Source organism: Gobio gobio, assembly GCF_949357685.1.
Source record: "Gobio gobio genome assembly, chromosome: 4".
Taxonomy (NCBI): domain Eukaryota; kingdom Metazoa; phylum Chordata; class Actinopteri; order Cypriniformes; family Gobionidae; genus Gobio; species Gobio gobio.
The window spans coordinates 22,081,277-22,095,012 of NC_137100.1; the positions used below are offsets into that span (position 1 = coordinate 22,081,277).

The 13,736-nt window shown below is 36.1% G+C and overlaps 1 protein-coding gene across 4 annotated transcripts in view; it reads left to right on the forward strand.

Annotated features, from left to right (window-relative positions):
• Positions 1 to 3,774: 3,774 nt before the first annotated feature.
• Positions 3,775 to 13,736, forward strand: part of rgs3b (regulator of G protein signaling 3b) — a 29,602-nt gene continuing 19,640 nt past the window's right edge. For 2 of the 4 annotated variants that reach the window (XM_079816103.1, XM_079816105.1), the window contains exons 1-3: positions 8,873 to 9,043; positions 11,590 to 11,671; positions 11,983 to 12,088. In XM_079816103.1, coding sequence (XP_079672229.1) covers positions 8,990 to 9,043; positions 11,590 to 11,671; positions 11,983 to 12,088 — 242 coding nt within the window. In that variant the 5' untranslated portion in view covers positions 8,873 to 8,989. Of the gene's footprint in view, positions 4,037 to 6,176; positions 6,668 to 8,872; positions 9,044 to 11,589; positions 11,672 to 11,982; positions 12,089 to 13,736 lie in introns of those variants that run through there. The other 2 variants (XM_079816104.1, XM_079816102.1) reach the window with 2 other exon arrangements.

The following is a 13,736-nucleotide window of genomic DNA, read 5'->3' on the forward strand; positions in this document are numbered from 1 at the left end:
AAAAACAAAAACAAATGTGATGTCATTTTTGCTTATTATTTTTGAATTGGATCATTAAAGTTCAGCTGCAAAGACACTGGTTAAAAAGTGAGATTGAATAAACAAAATATATTTTTGTAATTAAACATATTTCATTATTGCAGGTTTGCATTTCACTGTTTTTATTCATTTTAAGAAATACTGTTTTTATGCAAGTAAGATGATTAAATACATGCTAACATTTAGTCTAGAACTACAATAACCATATGTTTACACAGCACACACAACAGCTCTGCACTCACAATTTCTCTCAATTTGTGGACAGGAAATACATCAGTCAATGTGCTTTATTTTTTTAATATATATTTTTTATTTTATATATAAATATATGTTTTTTTATCGGATATGTGTTATTTTAGTGGTCAGTTGAAAAAATTATTTGATTAAAGCTATTGTGCTTTTTTTCTTCACAGTTTTAGAGGCAAGAGGACTTATGGGAAGAGAATACAGACCATGTGATTCATATGTAAAGGTGGGCATTTTGACACATGCAATCTGGCTTTTGTGCAAGCCGTATTTTGACTGACATGTGAGGTCATGTGACTGCCAGCCTCATAAAATAAATTAAACCCATTTTTCTCTCAGCAGTGAGACAGCAGTAACTTTCCTGGTCACTGTTGGTGATGATGTGCTATTATTTTTGTCATTATTTGTCACATAATCCTCTGTGGATGAATGCCCTTGAAATGAACCCGTTTTCATGTCAGCCTGAGCAGGTTTCAGGCATGAGAAAGCATCAGTTGTGTTGGCAGCTGTCTACTCAATTCCTGAATCAAGTGTTGATTGATTTTCCCTCTGAATATGATGAATATATCCACTAGCAATGTTAAACTAGTGCACTTAATAGTTTATTTATTCCAGATAAGCATTGCTCCAGATGTTGACCACAGCAAGCGATGGAAGACCAGGACCATTCTAGACTGCAAGAGTCCTGTTTTCAACGAGACGTTTATGTTGTGAGTGATCCTTTTAGAATTGTATTGTTCGCTACAGACTTGTAATATTGTGGTTAAAAAGAGGAAGTGGAAGAGTGTTGTTTTATCTTATAGTAGAATAATTTATGTTAAACATAATTTGCTCTCTAACACCTTGCCTGACTGCCTCTATATCTCAATCAGTCTTTTCAACAGACTTTAGGGCTGGGTCTCCTGGCTCTCTTTTGTTAGCTGAAAAAAGGCTGTCTTTTTCAAGTCTTTTGAGGAGAAGGCCATTGTGTTTTTGGATGAATCTGGACATTGATGGATGAGCTTTTGAAGTGTTGTATTTATGTTGCAGAGATGTGGATGAAGACGATCAGAAGAAGAGGTTGTTGTTAACAGTGTGGAATCGCAATCGAACTTCCAGGTAGGACTTCACCCTTTTTCACTCACATGTTGATTGTCTACATTAATACAGTTGTAGATAAAGGCTAGTTATATGTGTACCATAAGTACAATTGTTCTATTATGAATTTTATCTTCACCAGCAGTGTCACAGGGCAATGAACATGATCTAAGTGGGGTTAACTAATATGAATATCATCATGACGTCATCAGGAGTTCAAAAATTCCCGCCTGTTGTTGTTTTTTTAGAGTGTGATTTTGCCTACAGGCGCAGTGACTTCCTGGGCTGTATGAGTTTTGGTGTCCACTCCCTCATCACCTCATCTAAGGTAAATATCCTGTTATAAAGGCAAATCATAACTGCACACTCACTTCAGCATTTCATTTTTTCCCCGACATTTCAGCAACAAGCCTTTGTCAAGGTACAATGCTGAAGTGAGTGTGCAGTAATATTTGCCTTTATGAAGTTTTCTTCTCTAACTTGCACCTTAAAAAGGTGTGCATTTGCTCCAATGCAATGTTAGAGGAATATCCCTTTGTTAAAGGTGGGGTAATAGCGAGTTCAGACAACTCAGAGTATGTTCACGGTTAACACTCAAGACATTCGCAACAGAGCTACGAATCGATGATTCACCATGGAAACAGACGCTAAGAAAAAGCGTGCCATTCTACTTCCTCTTCTTCTTTTGTTTAATGCCGATTTACGTAACCTACTTAGTGCACATAGCCACTTATTTGGTGATTGTGCAATCATTTTTTCAATATCTTCGTTTAATAAGTAATCTTTATTCACTGAGAATTAGGATTATATTGTTTGTTTGATGCTAATTAATTGAATGCAGATCCATGTGTGAGATGACAATAAAATAAATAATAAATATATTTGAATTGAATTAACATTTAAACATTACCTTGTTATAATAGTGCTTTAGAGTTAATTGATAATATTGTATATTATACTACTGTAACTATATAACAAATTTAGTTATATTAATATAACTATATTAATTATATAACACATCTGAATACCTCTTAAGCAAACTAACCCTGGAACATAACCTGCTCCGGAGCAATATTTGCAATAGTTTGTGTTTATTTTGTGCTTCCTTGTCGTTCGTTCAACATCTTTGCTTTATTTTTCACAAAGCATTATTTCTGTTACGATAAATAGATATCCACTCTTGCATTGCATTTAGCGTCCTTGTAAGTGCACTCGCCTCGCATGCCAGTGATTGGGGTTCGAGACCGACTCGGAGCAGGGCGGTTAGGAATGGAGGGTGAGCTTTGTAGGCGGAGCAATTAAGAAGGGGGTGTGTTTTTTTAGGTTGATTTCAAATATCAACAATGTTCAGCAAATATCACATTTACCCATAGTGATTTTACCCTGCAGTGCTTTAAAAGTGATTTGGATTTTTAGTTTGACTAATATGACAGAACATTGATTCATAAGAGGTTACAGAACAACTTTTTTCAACTTGAATATATTTAATTTAGTAACATTATAAATGTCTTTACTGTCACTTTTGAAGTAATTAATGCAGAATGTATAAAAACTAGATCAATCGATTAATCACATCCAAAATAAAAGTATGTGTTTACATAATATATGTGTGTGTTCTGTGTATAATTATAAACACACCCACATGCATGTGTATATATTTAAGAATTATTTTTATATTTATATATAAAATATTTACATTTATATTATATATAATATAAATTACATAAATAAATAAATATATATATATATACAGTATATACATGCAAGTATTTCTTAAATATATACGTGTGTATTAAATTATACATAGTAATTATACATAGTACACACACATATATTTTACAAAAACAAACTTTTATTTTGGATGCGATACATTGCGATTAATCATTTGACAGCCCTAATAAAAACCTATAATGTTCTTTCATTGTAACACCATTCAGTTTTGACTTGCTTTAGGAACGATTTTATATTTATCTAAATAAATGTTCCTCTTCAATTCATTCTCTACTTGTCAAAGTATTTCCACCACACCATCATCTAATTACACAGTGGGGGAAGCGGTGACGGGACTGCTCATTGAGGCTTGAAAAATGACCTACAATTACCAAGAGAAGCATAGCGCAAACAAGCTGGCATAGTGACTCTATTCTGCATGCTCGCCTGCATGAACAAACAAGAAATATCCCATCTGAGATCCCTGTTCCTTTACATTATGTCCCGTTGTCAAATTTAAGAGTGTTATACTCATGTGTTAAGACAGTAAATCCTTTCTCCGAGGGTGATATTTTGGGAAAAATTAGATCAAGCCCGGTGGATGTTTTATATAACACGATGCCATCTGGCTGAGCAGGAGAGTAAAATGGGCATCAGCTGTTTACAGCTACAAAGGTCTCAAAAACCCACACACAGACAGATACACAACAGAGTGCTGCAGACAACCACAGGGCCTGATTTTAATACTGTCCCTATGAGGGATGTATTAACAAGTCAACAGATATTACGATTGTGAAACATTGCGAAGGAAAGAGCATTTTCTTCCCATGGCTTTCTGTGTGTAATTGTATTTTTCACATTTTTTGCTGACAGGAGATCAGGGGTTGGTATTATCTCCTGGGAGAAGAGCTGGGCAGGAGCAAACATCTGAAAGTGGCCTCACGTCGCATTAGACTGACCGCTGGTGAGATTAAATGCAGTTTCTCTCTCTTTTTCTGCCCTAGTGAAAAAAACAAATGTTTTTAAAATACATTTATTTCCTACAAATCCATTAACATATTTACTGACATATCGCTTTAGACTTACTGATATAATTATTATAATTAAACTTTATGTGGAGTAATTCTTTCTTGCACAATGTACATTTCTTGATATGAAGCCTAAAATGTGTTTTAATATCACTATTAGTAAGGATAGTGTGATCTCTGTATAATATCAGTCTTTAAATGTAAGACATTTAAAGTGTACCTAATGTATACGTGCAATAGTTCCACTTTAGCACAATCAAATATATTTCAGTATATCTTTCGTTGGACCTCAGCACTATTTCTGGATAATAAAAGTATATCAAGTGCAAAACTAGTTGTTCCAATTTAGCAGACTTTAAGTATACCAATTTTGTATACCAAAAGTACAATTTCAGGGTATTTATATTAAGTACATCAATATGTAAATGTATTTGTAGTATACTTAGCATAAAATAAATGTATTTTAAATACATTTTAGTATATTCATTTTTCACTATGGCGTTTTTTGCATCTGGATCGTAGCCACTCTCTGATAGCCTTTAGCAATGAAGACAGACAAATTCCACATGACAGATTTTCCTCAGCAACAGCAGATCAGATGATAACAGATATTCTTGCCATTGCTACAACCAAACAAGCTTTTTGCAGTGGAAGTTAGTTTTGTATTCAAATCCCACAAGACTACATGGAATTGTCATGTTTTGCTTCTCACCAAAATAATGCTAATAATATTAACAAGCATTGCCTGTACTTCTAAGAGGGGTATAGAGGATTTTTTTCTCAGCTTTAGTTTTTAAGTAATTTTAGTACTTCAATTTAAACTTTTATTTCAGTTAGTTGTCAAGGCAAGAATTTTAAAGTTTAAACAACAGCAGATCAGACGATAACAGAGGCTGTAGCATTAAAAAGTATTTTAAAATATTTATGCTAAGCTAACAGCTGTAACGGCTAACGGCGCTGGTGCTGCATTTAGTCAAAGGAGTTTTTCAGCCATATCAGAGATGTGACTCCATCAGCCTGGGAATAAAAGCTGCTCTGCACACAAATGTTACTGACAGTAGAGATATGAGGAGGATGTGCTTTTGGATATAACAGATATGACAGATATTCTTGACATTACTACTGTTGTGTTGTTGTTCTCAATAACCAGTCTGTATGAGACACCAGCTTATCTGATGTTTGGACGAAATTGTGCGTACGAAGTTGCCTAGTCTCATAGCTGACTAGAGAGAAACAAAAGACATTGAAAGTCATCATAAAAGCTACAATGAGAAAATTAAACAGTACGCAGACATGACAGGACGAGCCAAAGAACACAGCTTTAAGTTAGGAGACGTTGTATATGTGGCGAGTACGGAAAATGGAAAGCTGGACTCTAAGTATAGAGACACTCGCTATGTACTGCTGAGGCACGCATCGGACAATTCCTTTTTTCTCGCGATATCACTACACTACAGCTACAACCAAACAAGCTCCTTGAAGCGAAAGTTACTTATGTATCCCAATTCCTGTGGGTCTAAATGGAGTTTGCATGTTTTACTTCTCACCAAACGCTATGTTAAATTAACAAGCATTGCCTGTACTTCTAAGAGGGATATAGAGGGCTCGGTGTTGAAACGTACAGCATCCCTGCAGAGAGCCGCAACAAAGAGCCAGGGGCCGGGTAGGCCGACACACTGTGCACTGTGATGAGCCACGGGAATTAGATGAGAATTAAAAGGCTAAAGCGTCATAGTGTGTCTAAGTTAGTTTAAATCCACTTTAGAGATCTTCTCTCCCTCCCACTGCCACTTGGTAGTGAACTTTGTGATGAAAAAACATGTAAAATTGAATGCGAAAGGCATTTTTTGTCCATTGCTTGTAAGAGATCATCTTAATTATTGCTCAAAAAATGAGCGATTTTGCTCCTGGGGTGGATGGAATGACACGTGTGCCGTCAGAGAAATTCAGCCGAGATTAAGTTTGATTATAGAGAGAGAGGTGTAGGAGGAGAGAGATCAAGACAGAGAGAGAGAGAGAGAGAGAGAGAGAGAGAGAGAGAGAGAGAGAGAGAGAGAGAAGGGGGGCTTGAGTAAAGGCACCGGGCTGACTTTAATAGAGAGAGCCAGCTGCATTGTGTCCCTCTTGAATGCTGTTTTCATGAAGAATGTTTAAAAAGACATTGCTTCCTGGGAGCGTAATCTCTATGGTTACAAAGTGGGGGAGCCTGTCGCTGGATGTCGGGGTGGGGGTGACGCTTTTAGGGGAGTAGATTTCTTTCTTTCTCTCTCTCTGTTCTGGGGCAGTCAGCTTTGTGTCGAAGGGATTCAGGTTGAGTTCATCTCTCATGGTGTAGACACACTCACTTTCAGCTGAAGCCTGCAGACAGCGTTGACCGGATTCTGCTGTCCTCTCTCTGAACCAGTTTTGGAGTAGAGAGATTTCTACCCAGGGCTAAGATGTACTCAAAAAGCAGTCTGTCAGGCTGGGACTCGTGGGACTCTCTTGTGTATCTTTCAGAAGCTGCTGCATCCAACTATGAAGCTGGACCTGAGACCGCAAGTCCAGAGAACATGCAGTCATTTACAGTAAGTGTAATTCATAAGATGACATTTGAAATATAATTTTTCATTTTTTCATTTAATTTCAAATGTTTACATTTTTAACTTAAAATTTGTAATGTAACATCTACATTAATTCATTATTAAAGACAATATGTTTGAAATAAATAAACCCAATTCTATAAAAACATGTTTGGTAACACTTTAGAATAATGGTCATTAGTTAACATTAGTTAACTACATTAGTTAACATGAACTAATAATGAACTGCACTTATAAAGCATTTATTTATCTTTGTTAATGTTAATTTCAACATTTACTAATGCTTTATTCAAATCTTGTTAACATTAGTTAATGCAGTGTGAACTAACATGAACAAACCATGAACAGCTGGATTTATATTAACTAACGTTAACAAAGATGAACAAATACAGTAACAAATGCATTGCTCATGGTTAGTTCATGTTAGTTAATACATTAACTAATGTTAACTAATGACTATTATTCTAAAGTGTTACCAATTTTTTTTAAATATTTATGTATTCTTACCTTTTATATTTTGAATGTTGTGCAGTTTGTATGAAAAAAAGGTTGAAAACATATTTGAAAATATTGAAAGGTAATGCTTTGTAAATATTCTTTAGTAGACACAGAAAAGTGTGACATTTTATGAAAAATTACAGTTTTCAGTTTTACAATATTATTACAGTTTTAGTGTTATTACAGTTTTGTTTTTTTGGGGGGGAATTATCAGGATTCCTTAGTGCCTCAGTACCAACCAGTTGAGGAGTTTAAATCTGCACAGGCCTTTGAACATGTTTTGACGTGCATTTGTCATTTTAATTTTAATTGAAAATGTTTGTTTTTGTGAAATGTGAAGACATTCCATAGGCGTAATGGTTTTTATACCGTACAAACCGTATTTTCTATCCCTTTACACTGCCCCTGCCCCTAAACCTACCCATCACAGGAGACTGTGCAGTTCACTTTCTGTGAAAAAAACCTCATTCTGTATGATTTATAAGCATTTTGAAAAGTGAGGACATGGGGAACGTCCTCATATTTCACCCTCCTTTTGTAATACCCATGTCATACCCATGTCATTATACACATTTGTGTCCTGATATTTCACAAAAACATGCCCACACACACACACACACACACACACACACACACACACACACACACACACACACACACACACACACACACACATATATATATATATATATATACACACAAACACACACACATTTTATTACATTTTTAAACACGATTCCTCTGCTATTGCTGGCTTAGGAATAAATAGCTTTGGCTGAAACTCCCATCAGCTTGGGAGCTACTCAGCTACTCTGTGGTGTGCGCTAATGTGACGGACAGTAGAAATATGAGGAGGTGTGTGGATGTGCTTTTGGATATGTGCAACACACACATACTTGCTCATTAAACCCTCCCATCCACTTTAGCGAGCAACTTTTCCCAGGACTGTTCTCCGCCCGCTCTGTTCTCCTCAGACAAAGCTGGGAAACGGGAAAAGCCAAAAAAGTTGCTGCAATAGGAAGCCCAATCCCGCACAGCGTTTATGATTTATCCCTGTTTGATTCCCGCTCCACTGACTCTCTTGCTGGTTCCCTGCATTTTTATGTGGAGGCCGGTCAAATATTCAGCTAATCATTCTTCCATTTCCTTCCTCCCTTCCCGAAAATCAATTTTTCAGATTTCGTTGTTGACCTTCCAGGGATGTATGATTAGCGATGGCTTGTTTTTATCTGGAACATCAGTAATAGGGTGATGTAAGAGATAAACAAACTATAGGTTCTGGTGATTTGGTGAAATGATTGTGTTGGTTTTGCACAGAACTTGCTTGAGTGTATATCGGAATAATGCATTTCGGAAATTTCAACACTGGTTTCGTGAATCTAGGTGTTGTGCAAGGGCTGGACGTCCTCCACGTCTGTCAGCTTATGCTTGTCCAGCTTCTCATTAAACAAACATTGTGCGCACTTTAATGTTTCTGGCTCATAATTAATGTTTGTGTTTACACTAAATCGAGCCTATCTGAGTGAGCTCCGTCTCACTGTGCAGAGAGAGTGAGTTTAGCCACTACTGTTGAGAGCTACTCAGGAAACATGTTGGCTTATCGAGTGCAGACATATTGCCTGGCCACTGGCTGGGGGGGTGGAAGGTGGTTTCCTGTCATTCTTCTGCTCAGAGCAGTTCCCATGAGTGGGCATGCATAGCCGCACTAGAGCAACAGCGAAGGGAAGCAGCATCACCTGTGTGACTTTACTTTTATCTAAGACACAGAAAAGTGCGCGTAGATGTAGGTGGACGTATATGCGGTGAGCGATGCATACAATCCACGGTCTGTGCCGGCTCTGCATCGAACGAAACTTGCCACAGGTTTGTTCTTTTGTTTTTTTTACTACTTTGGTTGTAGTGTTATTGAAACTGGTAAGGAACAGTTATGGCATGTTCGGGCTCGGAAAGATGTGTTGCATATTATTATTTTTTTGTTTTTGTTCACTGTGTGGTGGTTTAGCCTAATGTTTAAAGATCTGGGCTGGTTGAAGGCTTGAACTTCACAATGAGCTTTCACCACTGGGCTAGGCACTTAACCCTAGGTTGCTCCAAATTGGCACTGTAAGTGGCTTTGGATAAAAGCGTTAGCTAAAGTAGTAGTAAGAGTTCAAACCTTTCCATTATTTTATATAGATTGATCATTGAGAATGATGAGGGTAAACAGATTTGGTTTTGCTGTCCGTAATGGAAACCCTCAAGCATGAGATGCATCTTGAGCTCACCCAGGACAGACAACTTAATCAATGAAAGTTAATCAATATATGGAAGAAATATTAGAAATAAAAGTGGGGTTGGGGTCAAGGAGAGATGCCGGATAAGAAGTCACATGAGTGAGGTAAGCAGCCACTTATACATCTTTGTTCTGTGATTGACAGAACTTGATGAATAGAGTGAACAGATGTTTAAGTTAAGGAATGGAGGGTGTCTGTGATTTTGTTGGAGTTGCCAATCCATGCTTGCCTGTAATAATGATAGGAAAAATAATGTTACAAAAGATTTATTTAACTGAAATGAGAAAAAAATGTCTGATAGATTAGTTGATGCATTACAATGTTGTTACCATATTTTAACCATGCATCTTCTTAGTCACCTTTTCTGTTTTATATATAAGTCATGAAACCATAATATAATATAATGTAATATAATATAATATAATGTTTTATTGTAATAAATAATAATAAATGTATCTGTACATTTTTGACATTTACATGTAAATTTAAAGGCATTTAATCATTTAGCATTAGAATCCTGAAACCACAAATCATCATGAAACCTTAAAATGTAATTCATAATATAATATTAACCAAATAAATGACTTGATAAACCAAATAAATTAATTTATGAAGAGGAAAATATCAGCAAATCAATTTGCATGGACAAAACGCTTTCCTTATTGAGAACCACAAACAGTACCAAAGATTGTAGATAGAACATTGAGGGTGCTTAGTCAGTGAGCTGAACGGCCAAAACCAGGACATATTTTGAGTTAATTGTTTGGAAACTGGGACAATACCTCATACAATCAGGTTATCTGCTCATGCTCTTGAAAATGTTGCTTAAAACTCGATTTAATGATGGACAGAACATTTCTGCTTACATCTTAAACTGGATTATGGTGTAATGTATGAGTATTCTCATAACAAGAGCTAGTCCTCCTCATTCAGTAATGCCAATACTTTGACTACACTGATCACACAGGTGAGTGTCATTGTTTTAACTTGAACTTGAACAACAAACAGGAACAGTGAAAAAGGTTTCTGTGGAATTTCATGTGGATAATTATTTCATCACAGCAATTAATGGGGCTTATAACGAGGGCAACCACATCGACCCAGAGGAGAAAAGAGGAACGGCAGTGAAAGTCCTAAAGCTGTCATCACTTTTTCTCTTTTTATTCTCTCTCCCTCCCTAAACAAGCCTCTTTGTTGTTGTGCGGTCAATGTCATGTTAAATGTGAGACGCCCCCCTCCCCTTCAACATTTCCTATTTAGTTTGGCTCCAGGTTCTGTTGACATTTTGAACTTCTACTGTCCAAATATTCTGTCTCTGCTGTTTGTCAGTGTCATGGCACTTTTCTTCCCCCGTCATTTCCTTTTCTTGCCAGGGAAAAAGAAAAGCCCCATGATCACCCAGCAACCCTGACTAATTTCTCAGCTTGTAGTTTTTAATATCCCTGACTCTTTGGTGCTGTGGCATTTGGGTCTTCGTGCTGCTGGGGTACAGTGGTGCTCCGGGGGGGATGTTTGTTTCTGGCACACACACACACAGACACACTCTCTGACCCGGCTACCGTGGGGCCTTACACTGTACTCTGTCTGTGGATGGTTTGTCTTCCTGAATGTTCTGTAAAGGTTGAGGTCACTTTCATTTCAGTCTGTTTAAAAGAGAGGTATTTTTAGGAAAGCTATATATTAATGACTTTCATTTAATTGGATTTGAAAGTGAACCCCAACTTTTGATTCATGGCCCCAGTCTTTTTCTTGTGTTACTGTACACTACTGTTTAAAAGATTTGGGTTGGTAAGATTTTTTCTTTAATTTCGTTGAAAGAAGTGTCTTATATATTTTGAAATATTTAAAAATGCTATAAAAATGTATTCCTGTGATTGCCAAGCTGTTAAGTGTTTAGATAGTTCTCAATAAACATTTTTAAAATTACTGTTATTATTATTATCAATGTTAAAAACAGTTGTGCTGCTTAATATGTTTTGTGGAAACCATGATATTATTCAGGATTATTTGATGAATAGGAAGTTCAAAAGCACAGCATTTAGTTGAAATATAATTATTTTGTAATTTATAAATGTCTTTACTTGCACTCTTGAAAAAAAAGAAAAAAACAGTATAAATGTATGTTCTCTTTCACAGGTGACCATTTTGAGAGGAAAAGATGGTTTTGGCTTCACCATCTGCTCTGACTCACCTGTACGGGTACAGGCTGTTGATCCAGGTAATTTTGAACACTCAGGATATTTCAATATCAATATAATTTCTCAATATCTCTTTAAATTCCTTATGAAACATAATCATAGAACATAGTACTAATCAAGGTACTTAAATACTATGATATTGCCACATTCTTAGAAAAAAGTGCATACTCGTACATTAAGGGTACACAATACTACTCTAAAGGTACTAATATGCACCTTTTAAGGCAAGATAAATAACAAGGTTGTCCCTTTGACGGTACTGCCCCAGTGACAAGCACTAGTACCTCTAAAGGTAATTTTTTTTTCTGACTGATGAATTGCATGAATTTAGGGGGTCCAGCTCACCAGGCAGGCTTACAACAACTGGACACATTATTGCAGCTGAACGGCCAGCCGGTTGAACACTGGAAGTGTGTGGACCTGGCTCATGCCATCAGGTGCGTAGGGATGTTTTTGTTGATCATTTTGTAGCCACATGTTTCACAACAATTTTCTTAATCACTTATAATGACTTAATCACTTAAAACACGAGCATATTTCACCTATTTTAGCCTCACTCCACTGGCTGCCCGTACATTTTAGGATTCATTTCAAAATTCTTTTATTTGTTTTTAAATCTCTGAATGGTCTTGCCCCACCCTACATCTCTGAGCTGCTACACCCTTATACACCCACCCGTTCTCTCAGGTCAGCCGATCAGCTGCTCCTGAATGTGCCAAAAACAAAGCGAAAGCTCAGAGGGGACCGTGCCTTTGCCGTGGCAGCTCCTAAACTTTGGAATGATCTTCCACTGCCCATTCGACAGGCCTCTTCGCTGTCTATTTTCAAACTCCGTCTAAAAACCCACTTTTATTCCTTGGCCTTTGACACCTGACGTTGACATTTCGTTTTATTTTATTGTTTCTATGGTATCGCGGTTAGTCTTAAATCTGTTTTATTTGTATTTTATGTATTGTGAGTCATGGATTTAAAAAATTTTTTTTTTGCTGTACAACACTTTGGTCAACCTCAGTTGTTTTAAAGTGCTTTATAAATAAAGTTTGATTGATTGATTATAATAACTGCATGCTATGAATCATAAGTTCGTTAATAGTTAACTCATAATTTATAAAACATTGTCCCATCATTAATAGACATTAGTAAGCAGTTTATAAATACAGCTATAAATGATTTATCCTTGATTTATAAGCATATCTATAATGTGTTTAATAATTGTATTTTCATACTTGATTAATGATCAATTTATAATTTTTAAATTAAGTATTACATTATTTACAAACCAGTTATTAAATATACATTTATACATCTTATTATGGTAACACTTTACAATAAGGTTTCAATAGTTAACACTAATGTTAACAAGATTTTAATAATGTATTAGTAAATTTTGAAATTAACAAAGATAAATAAATGCTTTATAAGTGCATTTACACACTGTGCGTGTGTGTTCACGGTGTGTGTGTGTTCACTACTATGTGTGTGCAATTGGATGGGTTAAATGCAGAGCACAAATTCCAAGTATGGGTCACCATACTTGGCCACACGTCACTTCACTTTCACTTTCACTTTATTTGGTTGTTAAGTCTGACGTCACGCAGCAGCGCTTCCGGGTCCAAACGCTCAAAAAAAATTATAATCATAACCTTTATCTCCATACCAATATTCCAGATGGCCAGACAGTGATTCATCTTTTATAAATCAATAAAATATTAATGTCTGTGACACTGTAAGCATAGAGACTGTTGTGTAGACTGTAAGTATTTAAAATGTTTAACTTTTTAAAATGTTTGATGTTTAATGTGAATAAATAGCGCTCATAAAAGGCCGTCGATGGCATTCTCAAGTAAAACGAGTTGAGGCTTGGATCCAGAAACGGCTTTCCTTACGTCACAACTTAACAAGCGGATTATTTAGACATATAGTAATAGTTACTCAGTGTGTTACTACATGCTTTATTAACATGTATTCCTACTGTAATTCATGATTTATTCAGATAGTTATAAAACATGTATTAGTTGTCAGTGAACTATTTTTGTGAGCTCATCTAAAGTGAGGACTATGTATGCCTCGTAATGCTTTTACAAA